The following is a 19,166-nucleotide window of genomic DNA, read 5'->3' on the forward strand; positions in this document are numbered from 1 at the left end:
TCTATATATCAAATGAGAACATTTGTTCAAGTAATTTAAGCACAGTTGAAACATCATTCAAAATGTTATCATATGGCCCAACCATAAATATGGCTTCCACTCATAAACACGAACATGTGAAAACCAGAGAACTAGATTACAGATTTTCAAGAAAACTCTAAATTTTATGTCCATAAAGTAGAATTTGATTCCTTTGCATTGCTGACTGCATTCATTAATTTGCTTTGAAATAATAATCCTCAAACACAATTTTCAGCAGCTGCCTTAAAGAAAATTGCCAACCCTTGTAATTTAGATGAAACCAATATCCAAAGCACTCCTGACTTTTCATTTAATTCCACACACCCCTCCCCCCCAATCACCTCATCCCTCACCACTCCCCAGCCCTCACCCTCATCACACCAGCCCAGTGTACACTGAGCTCGATAACCCTTTGTGCCTCTGCTCAAGCTTTTACCCTTCCTGGAATACCCTCAGTCCAGGCCCATCATATTCACCATCTCACTATAAGTGGCTGCTCAAACCTCGTTTCCTTATGGAAGTGTTCTAAGATTTCTCACAGTTTAAACATTTACTGAACAAGCCATGTGTCAGACACTTTCACGTAATTTTGGATAGGTCAATACATTTCTCACGTTTTGTCACACCAAATTTGGGTGTCAGCTCTGGTCTCCTCGACTCAGCCCTGGCTTCTCAGGCTGCCGGCTTCTCTAGAACCCTGACACTTGATCACCTTGGATGTCCACTGGCACAGTATTTTCAGTAACTGGGTATCCTGATTGAACGGTAGTCCTATAGCAGGCATTTTGGGTGAAATACAGCCCGAGGGCAGGATTCCGGATAAATCCTAACCCCAGAAGTCAGCTCAGCGAAGGGAATGGCGCTGGGGGACTAAACCCTGGGGAGGCTGAGACAGCCGGAGGGAAAGGGCAGCAGGAAGTGGCGACTAGAGGGTGGTGACTAGAGAGTGGGGCAAAAGCCCAAAGAAGGGCGTCTCAGGAAGTGTGGGGAGTTGTCCCAAGGCAGGTAGTCTCCGATCCCTGAACGAGGCGGAGCACGTCCGGCTCACCTGTGAGGGCAGAGCCGTCCCAGGACTCGGAACCGAAGAGCAGGTCGCGGTAGCGCTGGAAGGCCTCGTCGAGGACAGAGCAGCCCGACTGCGCGGCCGATCTGACGTGATACTGGAACTGGAAGCTGTGCGGGGAGATGGTGTAGGGCCAGTCGGAGGTCTGGATGTACTGGGGCCAGGGCCACAGGGCCGTGGCCGGCCCAGCGAGCGCTGCCGCCAGCAGCAGCGGGAACCAGAGCCTGGAGCCTGCCATGGCCCGCCAGTCTCCTCGGTCCCAGCGGACCGGGCCACGTGACCCTGGTCAGGTGAGCGGCGTCCGCGTGACAACTGGCGTGTCACGTGACGGAGGGCGGCTCTCCGCCTGCGATCCGGGAGCACGACCCCCGCCCCTCTCCGGCGTGACACCGGAGCTGTGCAGCGTGGCGCCGGGGGTGCGGGCCGGCCTGGTGCCGGCGGCTCGGGGGCCGGGTGGCGCCGTCGCTAGTGTACCCCGCAGATGCCATGCCTGCCGTCATCACAGAACTGTGAGCACCCCAGACTCTAGAAGTGCCACGTGGGGAGCGGGAAAGGCAAGTCCTCAGACTGCGGATTTCTAGGCTGGATCTTGAAGGAGGAATAGCGTTCCCCGGAAATTTTAGAAGCAGAAGAGGGGATTAAAACCACAGATTGTTGTGATGCGAAATGCTGTGGGGCTGTTAGGTAGTAGGAATGGCCCTTTTAGCGAGGGGATCACAAGATCACAAACATGTGATCTACTTAAGAGTGGGGAGGAAAAATGCGTTCAGAGCTGTCCCAATTCTTGCTTCTGGTGTGGGCTCTTCTCTTGATGTTTGATAATCTAGTAACTGCACCCAAATCCCTTGCCCCAGACAAAACTTCACAAACTGGGGTATGTACTTAGTGTAAGTAATAAGATAATGGTTGAACTTTGAGTGCAAGTTGGAGAATGCCCAGACATAAGACGGGCCTGGTCCTGCAGGAGCTTACATAGAAGTCCAAGGTCAAGACTTCATTCTGTGTGCAATTGAAGAACACCCCAAATAATCTGCATTTTGGAAATCTCATGTTGAATAGTTGGATGGATAAGAATCCAGTTAGTTTTTTTTTTTTTTTTTTTTGAGATGGAAGATAATGAGAGCTTAAACTATATCAGTGGAGAACTAAGAGAGCTATATATAGATCCAGGAAATAGTGGGTATTCAGAAACACAGGGGTTAATGCAAGAAAGGCTTGAGGACTGAACAATGAGAACTCTGCAGATACTTGAATCAGGGACCTTTTTCACCAGTGTATTATCGGAGTGTAATTGAAACACTGACTGCAAAAGGGGATACAAGTAATGCTATTGTGTAGCATTTTTTGGCTGGTACATAAATTTTAATTTTTTTGGTTAATCCTCACAAATTATTTTCCATTGATTTTTAGATAGAGTGGAAGGGAGGGAAAGAGGGAGAGAGAGACAGAGCACGTGAGAGAGAAACATCAGTGTGAGAGAGACACATCAATTGGTTGCCTCCCTCACTACCAGGATTGGGGAATCCAGTCTGAAACCCAGGTGTGTACCCTTGACTGGATATCAATCAAACCCTTGATCCTACCATCTGAGGGCCGACACTTTAACTGCTGAGCCAAACTGGCCAGGGCTGGTACATAAAATTTTAAATCATAAAGTTTTATTTTAGTATTAGATTAAGTGTGAAGATCAGGAAAATGAACTTTTAAAAATAAAAGGTCCTTAAAAATCATGGTAATTTAGACAGGGTGGGGCAAAAGTAGACTTACATTTGTTTGTATGAAAAATAATACAATAATTAGTAAATAATAATGCAAGGATAAAGTCTGTTTCGCATACTCACAAATGTAAACCTACTTTCCCCCCTGTATTTAGATTTTTAGCTGCCTAATTTAATAGTTATATCTACATGACTTATGGGAAATCAGATGAAAAAACATCATCTTTCACTTCTGTAACTTCCCAGGATTCATCAAATTTCTCTTAGAGAGTTGATTATGCTAGGATTATAGGGAACAAAATGGAAATTCAATCTCACAACCAGTTTCAGATCCCCAGACTGCATGTTTACACTAGTTCCTACATTGCTTAAGATACAATTTTCATCAGCACTAACAAGTGTCTGGGTATTCCACCAGGCAGCGAGGCAGGATAGTAAGAAGCTAGGGAAATTCCCTGACATGTGGAATAAAGGAAAATGAGACAAAATAATTAAGCACGGCCAAACAATTTGAACAATTTACAGCCAGCTAATGAATCACAAGGTTTTATTTTCCCTAACAAAGGATACTTAGGAACAAATGGTTTACACATTCCAGACCATCTAGGGGCAGACTGGCCTGCCTTCGGTCCTGGTTCCTGTTTGATGACATTCTTTAAAAATAAAACCACCAGTGCTGGCCTGTTTGGCTCTGAGGTTGGAGTGTCGGCCCATAGACTGAAAGGTCATAGGTTCAATTCCCAGTCAAGGCTATGTGCCTGGGTTGTAGGATTTTCCCCTGGCTCTGGTCAGAGTCTTGTGGGAGGCAACCAATCAATGTGTCTCTTTCACATCAATGTTTCTCTCTTTCACTCTGTCTCCCTCTGTCCTTCCACTCTATTTAAAAACAATGGGGAAATATCCTCAGGTAAGGATTAACAGTGACAGAAAATAACCCTGACCACTCTATATGTACATTTTGATGAATCAACATATTGAAGGACACATCTGTAAAGCTAATGAATATTCTGTTAAGACCCTCCCCTGAGACCTCCCCTAGGATTCTTACCAGCCAAAGAAAGATAAAAAGCCTCAAGACAAAGAACCCACAATGCATTCTCATTAGAACAAGCCCACACTGGTTTCACTATCCCCAGCTTTAATAAACTTACTCTCAAAATCGTCTGGACTCATATTTTGCAATTTTTCTTGCATGAAGTCAGTAACCTACACACTACCATCTGGCCTGAGGCAGACCAACTCTGAGTCTGGTCCCCGTGGTAACATCAGGAGGTAAATTACCCAAGTACCAAGGGAGAGGATATCAGAATCATTGTCAGCAGAGCCAAGTTCATAATCAGCCTTCTGTCACACAAGATCAGTAGTTTAGGGAAGGTTCAAAACATGTTCAAAGGTTAGAACAGTAGGTCAAGATAGGGTTTCAGGACTGAGCATGTGCCAAGGCACCCCTTCATGTGATACTTAACCTGTACCAGGGGAGGTGAGTCATTTACACAAGTCACAAAATGAAGGAGCTGGACCTGAATAAAGAGATTTAAAAAATTACTAATGAAAATTCTTAGATTTTTTATGAGAGAATATTCCAAACATATTATTCCAATTATCCTGTCTCTGACCAGTATATCTGGTAATTAGAAAAATAATGAGTAACCATTAAAAGTTTAAGATTTTTGCAGAATCCTCCTTGGGAGGAGGTCACGAGGGGTGGCCATGACTCAGCACCCAGCCTCACCACCACTGCCCTCTGTGCCAGGCTGGGCACTGCAGTGTTTGCTGGACAGAGGGGGGCCACCTCCCCAGTCCTAGGAATTGCTGGAACCACAGACTGGATGGAGACTGAGTAACCTATGGCTAGGCCACAGAGCTGGGAGCACCAGGAGCAGAGAGAAATGGCTGGAGTGGCACTGACTGTGGAGATTGGGGGGGGGGGGGGGGGAGTCCAAGGTTGAGACTTGTTGGAGAGAGCAGTATGAGTGCCCTCCCATCATTCTGCCTAGAAAGTTAACCCTGATCTGTGTCTACGTCAGGGGCCATGCAAAGGAGTTTAGGGCCAGCAAAGGGGACTGATGGGTACACCCACCAGGGAATCTGAGGGATGCTTTCTGTTCTGAAGGAACTTTTGGCAGAGAGCCAGATGGGGACTGGACAGTGGGGCCCAGGAAAGAGGATTGTTCTGCCCATCTCAAATGCAGGGGAGGTCCCCTTCCTTAATCTCTGGAATGGCTGGTGCTGCTCTGCCCTGCAGCAACCTGGGGCAAGGAGGAAGGGCTCTGAAATCTGCACTCCTGCAACTGGGTCTGGTGGTGTGGGTTACTTGCAAATTTGGCTTGGCCAGAAACTGGGAGGTCCTGCCTGGTCGGGAGGCAGTGGTGCTGAAAGATTGGAATACCAAGTGAGGCTGACATATATATTTTAACCCCCTCCTCCTTGAGGTGGCATTAAATCAGGAAGGGCTAAGGTATTGGAAGGAGAGGAAGTACCCGATCTCTTCCTACAAGCTATGGGAGACACCCCTTCCCAAGTCTGTTCAAACCATCCTGGATAAGGCCAGGATTTCCCCCATAGAGCCCAGTTCCTTGGGAGGGGGGAATAGCTCAGAACAGAGATATTCAAAGTGTGAGACCCAAAGTAGACCCCAGCCTCTGGGCTATGGAGGTCCTGCCCACCAGACTACTTGGGGCTCTGACCTGCTGTGCTTCAGTCAAGTTGTCCAAGGCCAGGTAGGGACAGTGACTCACATTTCTAGAAACACACAGTCTCCAAAAACTGAACCAGGAAAAGATAGAAAACTTGAACAGACCAATAACAACTAAGGAAATTGAAGATGTAATCAAGAAACTCCCTGCAAAAAAAAAAAAAGCCCAGGTCCGGATGGCTTCACGGGGGAGTTTTACCAAACATTCAAAGAAGAAGTAACACCCATTCCCCTCAAACTATTTCAAAAAATTCAAGAAGACAGAAGACCTCCAAACCCATTTTATGAGGCCAGCATAGTCCTAATTTCCAAACTGGAGAAAGACACTACAAAGAAAGAAAACTACAGGCCAATATCCCTGATGAGCACACATGCCAAAATCCTTAACAAAATATTAGGAAATCAGATCCAGCAATACATTAAAAATATTATTGAACAAGTGGAATTCATCCCAGGGATGCAAGGATGGTACAATATTCACAAATCAATAAATATAATACACCACATAAACAAAATGAAAGATAAAAACCATATAATCTTATCAATAGATGCTGGAAAAGCATTCAACAAAATTCAGCACCCATTTCTGATAAAAGAGCTCAGCAATGTGGAAATAGAGGGATCATATCTTGACATAATAAAGGCCATATATGAAAAACCTAATGCCAACATCATATTCAACAAGCAAAAACTAAAAGTATTTCCCTTAAGAACAAGAACAAAACAGGGATGTCCACTCTTATTTAACGTAGTACTGGAAGTCTTAGCCACAGCAATTGGACATGAAGAAAGAATAAAAGGGATCCAAATTGGAAAGGAGGAAGTGAAATTGTCATGATTGGCAGATGATATAATATTGTACATAGCAAACCCTAAAGACTCCATAAAAAATCTACTAGATTTATTAAATGAATTTGGCAAAGTAGCAGAATACAAAATTAACATCAAGAAATCAATGGCATTCCTATATACCAACAATGAACTCACAGAAAGAAAATCTAAAAAAAAAGCAATCTTTTTTACCACTGTGGCAAAAAAATTAAGAGACCTAGGAATAAACTTAACCAAAGAAGTAAAGGACCTCTTTGCAGAAAACTACAGGTCATTGAAAAAAGAAATAGAGGAAGATATAAAAAAAGTGGAAGCATATAACTTGTTCATGGATTGGAAGAGTTAACATCATTAAAATGTCCATACTATCCAAGCAATGTATAGATTCAATGCAATCCCCATCAAAATACTAATGATATATTTCACTTAACTAGAACAAATAATCCAAAAGTTTATATGGAACCAAAAGTGGTCCCTAATAGCCACAACAATCTTGAGAAAAAAGAACAAAGTAGGAGGGACCACAATACCGGATATCAGGTTATACTACAAAGCTATTGTAATCAAAACAGCCTGGTACTGGCACATGTGGGGTTGGGAGATGGATGTTTTGTAATCTTGTGTTAATGCACTCTCAACCTTGTGTTAATGCATTCTAGGAAACCTGGCTCACCCAAGTGCATTGAGTGCTTCATTTGCGTGTGAATGAGGGTTTGTTATCTTTTGGCCTCAAAGTCTCTTCTCCTAAAAAGCAAGAGACAAAGCTAGGGTGTATGGTTTGTAGAAACGCTATCTAAAGGAAATAATTTACATAAATTTGCTTGTAACCTGGGGGTACCAATCTGCAAATAAATGGGACTGTGTCCAAAAATCTGGAGCATTTGCTCCCTTGCAAAGCTCCCCCTCACTCCAAGCAGTGTATGCTTATAGGTTCATAGCGTTGCATTGATCCTGGCAGGCCAAGTGACGGCAGCACAGAACAGGCATATAGATCAATGGAACAGAACAGAGAACCCAGAAATTGATCCAAGTCCTTATGCTCTATTAATATTTGACAGAGGTGGCAAGAGCATACAATGGAGTAAAGATAGTCTCTTCAACAAATGGTGCTGGGAAAATTGGACAGCTACATGCAAAAAAGTGAATCTAGATCACCAACTTAAACCATATACAAGAATAAACTAAAAAAGGATAAAAAGCTTAAATGTGACTCGTGAATCCATAAAAGTCCTAGAAGAAAATGTAAGCAACAAAATTTCAGACATCACACAAGGCAGAATTTTCACTGTTACAACACCTAAGGCAAGAGAAACAAAGGGGAAAATGAACACATGGGACTACATCAAACTAAAGAGCTTTTGGACAGCAAAAGAAACAACCATCACAATGGAAAGGAACCCACTATATGGGAGAGCATAATTGCCAGTGATACATCAGATAAGGGGTTAATTTCCAAAATATATAGAGTACTCACACAACTCAACAAAAGAAAGACAAAGAACCCAATTAAAAAATGGGCAGAGGCCCTGGCCAGTTTGGCTCAGCGGTTAGAGCATCGGCCTGCGGTCTGGAGAGACCCGGGTTTGGTTCCCGCTAAGGGCATGTACCTCGGTTGCAGTTTGTCCCCAGCCCTGGTTGGTCGTGCGGGTGGCAGCCACTCAATGTGTCCCTTTCACGTCGATGTTTCTCTCTCTCTCTCTCTTTCTCTCTCTCCCTCCCACTCTGTCTGTGCAAAAAATGGAAAAATGTCCTCGGGTGAGGATAAAAAAAAAAAAAAAATAGGCAGAGGAACTAAATAGACACCTCTCCTAACAGGACATACAAATGGTCAAGAGACATATGAAAAAATGCTCAATGTCACTAATCACCAGAGATATGCAAATTAAAACAACTATGAGATCTCACCTTACTCCTATCAGAATGGCCACCATCAACAAATCATCAAACAACAAGTGCTGGCAAGGGTGTGGAGAAAAGGGGACCCTAGTACACTGCTGGTGGGAATGCAGACTGGTGCAGCCACTATGGAAAACACTATGGTGTTACCTCAAAAAATTAAAAATTGAACTGCCATTTGACCCAATGATCCCACTTCTAGGAATATACCCTAAGAAACCTGAAACACCAATCAGAAAGAATATGTACCTCCATGTTTGTAGCAGCACTATTTACAATAGCTAAGATCTGGAAACAGCCCAAGTGCCCATCAGTAGATGAGTGGATAAAAAAGCTATGATACATATACACAATGAAATACTATGCAGCGGTAAGAAAGAAAGACTCTTATCCTTTGAGACGACGTGGAAGGACCTGAAAAGTATTATCCTAAGCAAAACAAGCCAAGCAGAGAAAGACAAATATCACATGATCTCACTTATTTGTGGAATATAATGAACTAAACAAACTTATGAACAAAATAGACCCAGAGACATAGACATAAGGTACAGGCTGACATTCCTCAGAAGGGGGTGGGGGGGAATAAACCACAGAACTTATATGCATGTATGCATAACCGATGGACATAGACAACAAAACTGGGGACAGTGTGGAAGAGGATAGGGAGGAGGGAGTCAATGGGGTTAAAAAAGGAGAAATATCTATAACAACAAAAGAATTAATAAAAAATAGAAAAAATTATCATAATCCAAATAAATGTTCAGAGACTAGCATAAAAATAGTAGCAATATTTATAAATAGTTATTTAACAATATAATACTGAAAGTACACTGTAATTGAAAAAAGTTTTAAATTGAAATTAGTAAAAATTCCAATACAAATTCTTATACACAACATTACCATCAATATTGAGAGTAGATAAGAAAAACAATGACAGGTAATATAATATTTGGTTATTTTCTCTATGTTTCCTTTTATTAAGGATAGTATATTAAGTGAATAAAATGATTTAATTCCCATATCTATAGCTTCTAATAAATTAGTTTACATATCAGAAAAATAATTCACACCCAGCTGGTGTTGCTTAGTGGTTGAGTATCAACCTCTGTACCAGGAGGTCACCAGTTTGATTCACGGTCAGGGCACATGCCCAGGTTGTGGGTCAAATTCCCAGTGGAGGTATGCAGGAGGTGGCCAATCAATGTTCTCTTTCATCGATGTTTCTATCTCTCTCTCTCTCCCTTCCTCTCTCTCTAAAACAAAATCAATAAATAAAAATAATTTTTTTTATTAAAAAAAAGAATTCACCATCAGATATTATGTTCAGGTTTTTGATTCATAGAACAGAGTCATCACTGTAGATGCAGAGAGGAGAAAATGGTTAATTTTGACTGGGGAAGTCTTTCACAAATGAGGTGACTGTTGAGCTGACTCCCAAAGCATGAGTTAGCCTGTCAGGGAAGGGAAGCATGGGCAAAGCACGGAGCTGTGAAAGGAGGTGGGATAGCAGAGGGAGATAATAATGTGCCACGATTATCTCACTTTTACCATACTCCCTTTAGAATGCCTTTCCTACCTCTCCTTCTACTCGCACCACCTACCTGAAGGTCTAAGCTTTATTTTACCATCCTGTAAATCTATGATTTCTCAAACTTGGGTAAAATTTGATAACACTTTGAGCTTATCTCCATCAGTGCACTTATCTCGTAGTACAGTTGTCCCTCGCCACTTTGCGCTTCGACTTTCACGGCTTCACTTAATCGAGGTTTTTTCAAATATATTCTTTAAAAGGTTGACCAAGACAGTGAAAATGATACAGCCTGCGCTTGGTTGTCTGAGTCAGTTATACACCCCTATATTACAATTACAATTACAATTACTGTATGTATAGACTGTAGGCCTATGTATTTGAGCACCCCCGGGATCCTTCAACGCCAGGTGCAACTGCTAGAGTCTGGAACGGATTAACCGCAATAAACGAGGGACGACTGTATTGTAATTGCCTTTGCATTTGTCTGTCTTCTCTACTAGAGTAAATGGTCCTCAAGGACAGATTTTGTGTTCATTGTTGTATTCCTAGCCCCTGAAACTCACCCAGCATATAGTAGATGCTCAAGAAAGGCTTGTTAAATGAACAACTGCAGGGCCCTGAATATCTTTTCCTAGTTAGCAGCATCTACTAATCCTTCAAGTCTTAGCCTAAACCAGACCAACAAGTATGCTGTGAATGGAGTACATGTGGGCTGACACAATGATCCCCTCCCATCCTTGGGTGGTCGGGCAGAGCCTGGGGCTTCTAGACATCCTGGCCAGTCACCTCCAGCCAAGAGCAATCTCCTAACTCTGTAATGTGAGAAACTTTGAGGAGCATTGACATCACTTCCTTTCGGGTGCTTCTTTATTTTATAGCACCCTCATTTTAATATGTTTTTATTGATTTTTAGAGAGAGAGGAAGGGAGAGGGAGAGACAGAAACACCCATGAGACAGGAACATTGATCAGCTGCCTCTTGCACACCCCCTACTGGGGAATGAGTCCACAACCCCGGGCATGTGCCCTGACCAGGAATCAAACCAGCCACCTCTTGGTGCATGGGTTGATGCTCAACCACTGAGCCATAATGGCCAGGCATAGCACCCTCATTTTAGCCTCTTTACTTGTCTGTGTTCCCCACAGACTACTTGCTGAATGAGTGGTATCTTTTTTCACAGTTATATCCTTCTGCCTGAACCAGGTCTCTGCACACAAGTATTTGTTGAATAAATGCATGGATGAGGAAGCATTTTTATTACAACTTTAAAGACAGTCAGAATTTCAATGTGTGGAGGCAAAGAAGAGTCCATGAAGAAGGGATACAAATAAGAAGGAAAACTCTAACTTGTTCACTTTAGGATTCACAGGTCCTAGAACGGTGTCTGGCACTCAGACACTTAATAAATCTTTTAAAATGAAAACAATGAAATGGCAAATTAACCTAAGCAGAGATTTCTGAAGAATCTGGAGCAATTCTGTTTGTCTAGAACCAACAGTGTATGAAGAGAAACACATAAAAATAATGTTAGTATCCCCTTTACCATTAGAGCCATTTAATTAAGACTCTTACCCACTTGAAGATTACATCTAAGTCAGATAAATTCATGAAGAAACATCAGGAATCCTATTCAGGATTAGACCATCAGTCCAGGGCCTCTGATGTTGGGATTTTTAGACCAATAAAGAGTAAATTTTTGCAGTTGAGACAGTTGTGTAGTGTTTAAGGCCTTTTAAATAGGGGTTCCTTTTGTTTAAACTACATCCTGCTCCAGGCATCCTGATGGCTGCTCTGGACTAGAATTATCTTGGCTCTAGTCTGAACTCTTAGGCCTTCATTCCTACAGCCTTAATGCTGGCCGTGCTGCTCATTCTGGCCAAATCCACAGGAATAATCTGAAACCCCTTAAGGGAGGTGGGATGTCAATGAAACCTTAATCTGAGTATATAAATCTTTAAAAAAATCATTCAGACCCTGCATTATTGCCCACTGGAATCCCCCAGTTGGCAGTTGGCCCTGAAAGATTTATCACTCACTCCTTGCCTTCCTCTCGTTCTCCTCCTGCCCGGGTCTTCCATAATTATTTTCCTTCTTTGACTAATAGCTAGGCTACAGCCTCCAGGAACTCTAGAGCACAGATCCCTTCAACTTTTCTGTCCTTTAGCCATCTGTTAATATTTGTCTTCAGAAAATGTTAGTGCCATATTACTGTGATACAGGTTTCCAAAAATGTCCAATCTCACTGATATTACAGGTGGACTTCTTAGTGCTAACAACTCCAGATAGAATGTCTTACTTCTGTTGGATCTTTCTCTTGGATTCATTTTTTTTATGTTGAGACTTCCTATAGCTCTTAAAATTTGTCTCCCATGTGGGTGTCACGAAAAATTCCCTGGGCCTGGATTAGAGCAGGATGTAGTCTAGACAGAAAGTGCCAGGGTGACTGATGATGCCTAGCCCATCCATATAAAGTACACATTAGAGATCTGGGTCAAGGCCCCAGTTATAGTGCTCCTTAGCTTGGAGTGTCCTGAGTGTATTTCTCCCGTAGAGATCTCTCAGGATTATAGCCACATTAGGCAGTTGGTCAGAATTAAATGGTTTGAAGACTTTGCTTCTGGCCTCATACTATCCTAAATAAAGTCCAAACATCCATAAAATTTTATAAAGAATTAACCCCTAACAAAGATGTAGGAAGAAGCATTGTAGTACTGAACTCAAACCAATATATGCTGTTTGTAATGTGTATTTGAAAACTTTATTTAATCCTCTATTATAAACTTCTTCTTGAACTAAAACAACAACAACCCCTACACACCAGAAAGTACAAAGATCTAGGGAAAATTTTTGAGAATCATAAAGTATAGACCTAGATATGATCTTAGAAATTATCTATTTCACTTCCCTCATTTAAGATAGGAGAACTGAGAACCGGGGAAGTGCTGTTCCTCAAGAGCAAGACTAGAGTAGTATTCATAGTAATACTTCCAGCACTGAGCAAAGTGTCATGTACATAGTGGGTGCTCAATAAATGCTGGTCAAATTACTAAATTAATTCCTTCCTGTACATAGTACAGTGCTTTACATGCAGTAGGCACACCGATAAACTTGTATATTAAAGTTATTCAACCAAGTGTGACCATACTCAGAGAGAGGTATGGCTGGAAATAGACTACAGATATGTGGCCTTCCTGACTAGGGCTCTCCCTACCTCACTGGATTGTGCCTCTGGAAACGCCTGCAGTCATCTAGCCTCCTTGAAATTGAATGCAGTTTGATCATGGAGCCCACTGTGCCTACAACCTGGACCTAGCCCACTGTCTTATTCTAGAAAGGAATGATCATTGGATTAAATGTGCATGGATAACTTTCAATTAACTTTAGAACTAGAAAGAAGCAATGATACAAATAATATAAAAGTCACTGTGTTTGGCCAATGCTTTTCTCCCTTGGCAGTAGCTAACTTATCTTCCTAAGGAAAGTTTGCTCAGGAAAATATTAAAATCTATTAACCTTTCCTGGGTCCACATTAACCAGATAGTGGCAAGAGGCCAGTAGAAAGTTAAAGAATTATTCAGAACCAAGTGAACACCTAGGTAATTATGAGGTAATTAGAGTTCTAACCATGGAGACAAAGGTAAAAGAAACAGTGATCTTTCCCAATATGATAAATAATGTAAGAATGCTTTAGAAATTAAAAAGATTCTTCATATTCTAGGTGCAAAATTTTAAACACTTGATAGTCTTGTCAGAGATCTTTTAGTTGCTAGGAAGAAAACCCCAACTAGCTCAACAGTGGGGAGTTTATTATCTTCACCAGCATGTAGACATAAGAAGCTAATCATAGCCAGGCAAATAGGCTGGAATATCTATTAGGAATCAAGGTTACCCCTTGATCTCTCAGGACCCATCCCGTCAGTCATCCTTACCTCTGCATCTGCTTCATTCCTTGCTCTTTCTAATTATTCCAATTTCAAATTCTCCAGAGAGATAATATGAGGGACCCAGCTAGTGAGACAATGAGTTCATTTAGAAAAGAATAAGTGGAGAGACAATGATGGCCATTTCTTCATTATAAAAGCAACATATATTTGGTTTTAAAAAATTCAAACAACATAATTTTGGGTGTAGAAGGTACGACTCTCAGTTCATAAACTCTGCTACATAAGAATTACAACTTGCGCCCTGGCCGGTTTGGCTCAGCGGTTAGAGCGTCGGCCTGTGGTCCAGAGAGACCCGGGTTTGGTTCCTGCTAAGGGCATGTACCTCGGTTGCAGTTTGTTCCTGGCCCTGGCTGGTCATGCGGGTGGCAGCCACTCGATGTGTCCCTTTCACGTTGATGTTTCTCTCTTTCTCTCTCCCTCCCACTCTATCTGAACAAAAAATGGAAAAAATGTCCTCGGGTGAGGAAAAAAATTAAAAAAGAATTACAACTTGAGGTTTTCCAAAATGGCGGCAGAGTGAACGGAAGCTACACAGACCATCTCCCAGGACCAAACTGGAATTACTACTATAACACAGACAAATCGACGGGAAAAACAAACAGAAAACCAGCTTGCAAGGACCATACAACCAGGAAACTGACTCGATCCTGGTAGGCTTGCGAAGGCGCAAGATGGGGGCTGGGAGCCCACAGTCAGCAGCTCAGCAGCGGCCTTAGCTGGGAGCGGCGTCCTCAGGTTACCCTCCCAAGCAGCTCCACAGCGCAGAGCCAGGACAGAGGCTTAAAAAACCACAGCAATGCACCTTGGGCTTTAGCAGAGGGAGGGCAGACTGGACTGGAACTGTGTCAGGACACTCGGGATTGTGAGGGCACACAGAGCTTTTGCTGAGTTGCTGCCACGAAGGATGGTGGCCATACCCCTCCTTCCCAGGGCTCTGGGGAAAGGCAGCAGCCCCTCCCTCGGAGATTCAACCCCACCCTGTGGGCCATTGAAATGCTAATTGAGGCTAATTAACAACCAGCATCTGACCCACCCTCATGAAATCCCCTTATGCTGAGCACCTGAGGGAGTTTTTCATTCAACTGACAACCCAAAACTCTTCAAGTAACCTCGACTGCTAGCCTCCAGGCAACAAGTGAGAGGATAACAGTACCATTCCTGGGCTGGCAACTTTAACCAGGAAAGTAAGACTTGACAGTAGTGTTTATCATGGGTCCTTCCTCGGTCATCTAAACCCAGGAGAGGGAGCCACAAACAGCAGAACACCAACACCCACAGGGAAAACTTGACAGGCTCCAAAGCCCACTGTGATAGCCAAAATGGTGAACACAGAAACACAAGCCAAATGAAAGAGCAAGAGACTTCCACCAAAGATGTGATCAATGTGAAGCAGTTAGGCATGTTAACAGAGCTAGAATTCAGAGCCATGATCTTGAGGAAGCTCAACAGCATGAGTAAGGACATAGAGATGCTGAAAATAAGCCAATTGAAAATTAAAAATCATCAAGAAGAGATAACAAATGACATATCAGAAATGAAAAACACATTGGAAGGTTTAAAAAGCAGAGTAGAGGAAGCTGAGGACTGATCAGTGAATTAGAAGACAGGGTAGAAAAAACCAACCAATCAGAAAACCAAAAGGAAAAACTGATTAAAAAACAGGAAGACAGCTTAAAAGAACTGTGGGACAACTGGAAACGTAATAATATTCACATCATAGGAGTTCCGGAAGAAGAAGAAAAAGAGCAAGTGTTAGAGAATATATTAAAAAAAAACAGTGACAGGAAACTTCCCTAATTTGGTGAAGGAAGAAGGCATTCAAGTTCAAGAAGTGCAGAGAGCCCCAAGTAAGAAGAACCCAAACAGGCCCACACCAAGACAAATAGTAATTAAAATGCCAAAAATTAGAGATAAAGAGAGAACCCTAAAAGCAGCAAGACATAAGCAACAGGTTACCTACAAAGGAAACCTGTTAAGGCTTTCAGCTGACTTCTCACAAGAAACACTACAGGCCAGAGGGAATGGCATGAAGTAATCAAGGTCATGAAAAACAACGATCTGAATCCAAGACTACTCTACCCAGCAAGGCTATCATTCAAAATAGAAAGTCAAATAAAGAGCTTAGCAGACAAAAAAGGCTAAGGGAATACATTAGCACCAAACCAGCGCTGCAAGAAATGTTAAAAAGACTACTGCAATTAGCAGGAGAAATGGAAAGAAAAATAGAACCACACTAAACAAAAATGGCAATAAATAAGTACCTATCAATAATCACCTTAAATGTAAATGGATTGAATGCTCCCATAAAAACACACAGAGTAGCTGATTGGATAAGAAAGCATGACTCATCTATATGTTGTTTACAAGAGACCCACCTCACAACAAAAGACTCACATAGGTTGAAAGTGAAGGGATGGAAAAAAATGTTCCAAGCAAATGGAAAGCAAAAAAAAAGCTGGGGTAACAATACTCATATCTGATAAAATAGATTTCAAAATGAAAGCCATAACTAGAGACAAAGAAGGCCACTACATAATATTGAAAGGATCTATCCAACAGGAAGATATAACCTTGATAAACATATATTCACCCAATATAGGAGCACCAAAATATATTTAAAAATCTTCTGGAGGACTTCCAAGGAGAAATCGACAGCAGTACAATCATAGCAGGGGACTTCAACACCCCGTTGACACCACTGGATAGATCCTCTAGACAAAAAATTAGCAAGGAAACAGAGACTCTAAATGAAGCACTAGACTAAATGGATTTAATAGATATCTACAGAGAAATACACACCAAAACTACAGAATACACATTCTTCTCAAGTGCACATGGGACATTCTCAAAGATAGACCACATGATAGGACACAAATTAAATCTCCACAAGTTCAAGAATATTGAAATCATATCAAGCATCTTCTCAGATCACAATCGCATGACACTAGAAATCAATTGCAACAAGAACATGCAAAGACATTTCAACACATGGAGGCTGAATAGCATGTTATTAAACAATGAATGGGTTACTGAGGAGATCAAGGAAGAAATAAAAAACTTCCTGGAAACCAATGAAAATGAACACACAACAACACAAAATCTATGGGATGCAGCAAAAGCAGTTCTGAGAGGGAAGTTCATAGCACTACAGGCCTACCTCAAAAAACAAGAAAATTTTCTAATTGACTGTCTAACCTCACAACTTAAAGAATTAGAAAGCAAACAAAAAGAAAACCCCAGAGCAAGTAGAAGGAAGGAAATAGTAAAGATCAGAGCAGAAATAAATGACATAGAGACCAAAAAAACAATTCAAAGGATCAATGAAACAAAGAGCTGGTTTTTCAAAAAGATAAACAGGATTGATGGACCCTTAGCTAGACTCACCAAGAAACAAAGAGACAGAACCCAAATACACAAAATCAGAAATGAAAGAGAAGAAGTAACAACCAACACCACGGAAATACAAAAGATCGTTAACAGCTACTATGAACAACTATATGGCAACAAATTCGACAATCTAAGCGAAATGGACAAATTTCTAGAAACACACAGTCTCCCAAGACTGGACCAGGAAAAGATAGAAAACTTGAACAGACCAATAACAACTAAGGAAATTGAAGAGGTAATCAAGACTCTCCCAGCAAACAAAAGCCCAGGCCCAGATGGCTTCACGGGGAAGTTTTACCGAACATTCAAAAAAGAACTAACACCCATTCTCCACAAACTATTTCAAAAAATTCAAGAAGAAGGGAGACTTCCAAACATGTTCTATGAGGCCAGCATAATTCTAATTCCAAAACCAGAAAAATACACTACAAGGAAAGAAAACTACAGGCCAATATCCCTGATGAACATAGACGCCAAAATCCTGAACAAAATACTAGCAAATCGGATCCAGCAATACATCAAAAAAATTATTCACCATGACCAAGTGGGATTCATTCCAGGGATGCAAGGCTGGTACAATATTCGCAAATCAATAAATGTGATACACTACATAATCAAAATAAAGAATAAAAACCACATGATCATATCAATAGATGCTGAAAAAGCATTTGACAAAATTTAGCATCCATTTCTGATAAAAACGCTCAGCAATGTGGAAATAGAGGGATCATATCTCGACATAATAAAGGCCATATATGAAAGACCTACAACCAACATCATACTCAGTGGGCAGAAACTAAAAACATTTCCGTTAAGAACAGGAACAAGACACCCTTATTTAACATAGTACTGGAAGTCTTATCCACAGCAATCAGACATGAAGAAAAAATAAAAGGGATCCAAATGGGAAAGGAGGACGTGAAACAGTCATGATTTGCAGATGACATGATATTATACATAGAACCCTAAAGACTCCATCAAAAATCTACTAGACTTAATAAATGAATTTGGGAAAGTAGCAAGATACAAAATTAAGGTCAAGAAATCGACGGCATTCTTATACACCAATGATGAACTCACAGAAAGAGAAACTGAAAAAACAATCCCATTTACCATTGCGGCAAAAAAATTAAGATGCCTAGGAATAAACTTAACCAAAGAAGTAAAGGACCTATTTGCAGAAAACTACAGGACATTGAAAAAAGAAATAGAGGAAGATATAAAAAAGTGGAAGCACATACCCTGTTCATGGATTGGAAGAATTAACATCATCAAAATGTCCATACTACCCAAAGCAATCTATAGATTCAATGCAATCCCCATCAAAATACCAACGACATATTTCACAGAACTAGAACAAATACTTCAAAAGTTCATATGGAACCAAAAAAGTCCCTGAATAGCCACAGCAATTTTGAAAAAGGACAAAATAGGTGGGATCACAATACCAGATATCAGGTTATACTACAAAGCGAGTGTAACCAAAACAGCCTGGTACTGGCACAAGAACGGGCATATAGACCAGTGGAACAGAACTGAAAACCCAGAAATGGACCCAAGGCAATATGCTTAATTAATATTTGACAAAGGTGGCAAGAGCATACAGTGGAGTAAAGACAGCCTCTTTAATAAATGGTGTTGGAAAAATTGGACAGCTACATGCAAAAATATGAAACTAGACCATAAACTTATACCATACACAAAAATAAACTCAAAATGGATAAAAGACTTAAATGTGACCCGTGAATCCATAAAAATTTTAGAAGAAAATGTAGGCAACAAAATTTTGGACATCATACGGAGCAGAATTTTCACTGATACATCACCTAAGGCAACAGAAACAAAGGAAAAAATGAACACATGGCACTACATCAAACTAAAAAGCTTCTGCACAGCAAAAGAAAATCATCAAAATGGAAAGGCAACCCACTGTATAGGAAAACATCATTGCCAATGATATATCAGATAAGGGGTTAATTTCCAATATATATAGAGTGCTCATACAACTGAACAAAAGGAAGACAAAGAACCCAATTAAAAATGGGAAGAGATGCCCTGGCCGGTTTGGCTCAGCAGTTAG

The 19,166-nt window shown here is 41.3% G+C and overlaps 1 protein-coding gene across 1 annotated transcript in view; it reads right to left on the bottom strand.

Annotated features, from left to right (window-relative positions):
- HEXA (hexosaminidase subunit alpha) overlaps positions 1 to 1,341 on the bottom strand; it is a 31,513-nt gene extending 30,172 nt beyond the window's left edge. Inside the window, exon 1 of the mRNA XM_036260161.1 lies at positions 1,070 to 1,341. Within this exon, the coding sequence (XP_036116054.1) occupies positions 1,070 to 1,322 (253 nt within the window). The 5' untranslated portion in view covers positions 1,323 to 1,341. The remainder of the gene's footprint in view (positions 1 to 1,069) is intronic.
- Positions 1,342 to 19,166: the final 17,825 nt, after the last annotated feature.

This window comes from Molossus molossus, unplaced genomic scaffold, assembly GCF_014108415.1.
Source record: "Molossus molossus isolate mMolMol1 unplaced genomic scaffold, mMolMol1.p scaffold_m16_p_1, whole genome shotgun sequence".
Taxonomy (NCBI): Eukaryota; Metazoa; Chordata; class Mammalia; order Chiroptera; family Molossidae; genus Molossus; species Molossus molossus.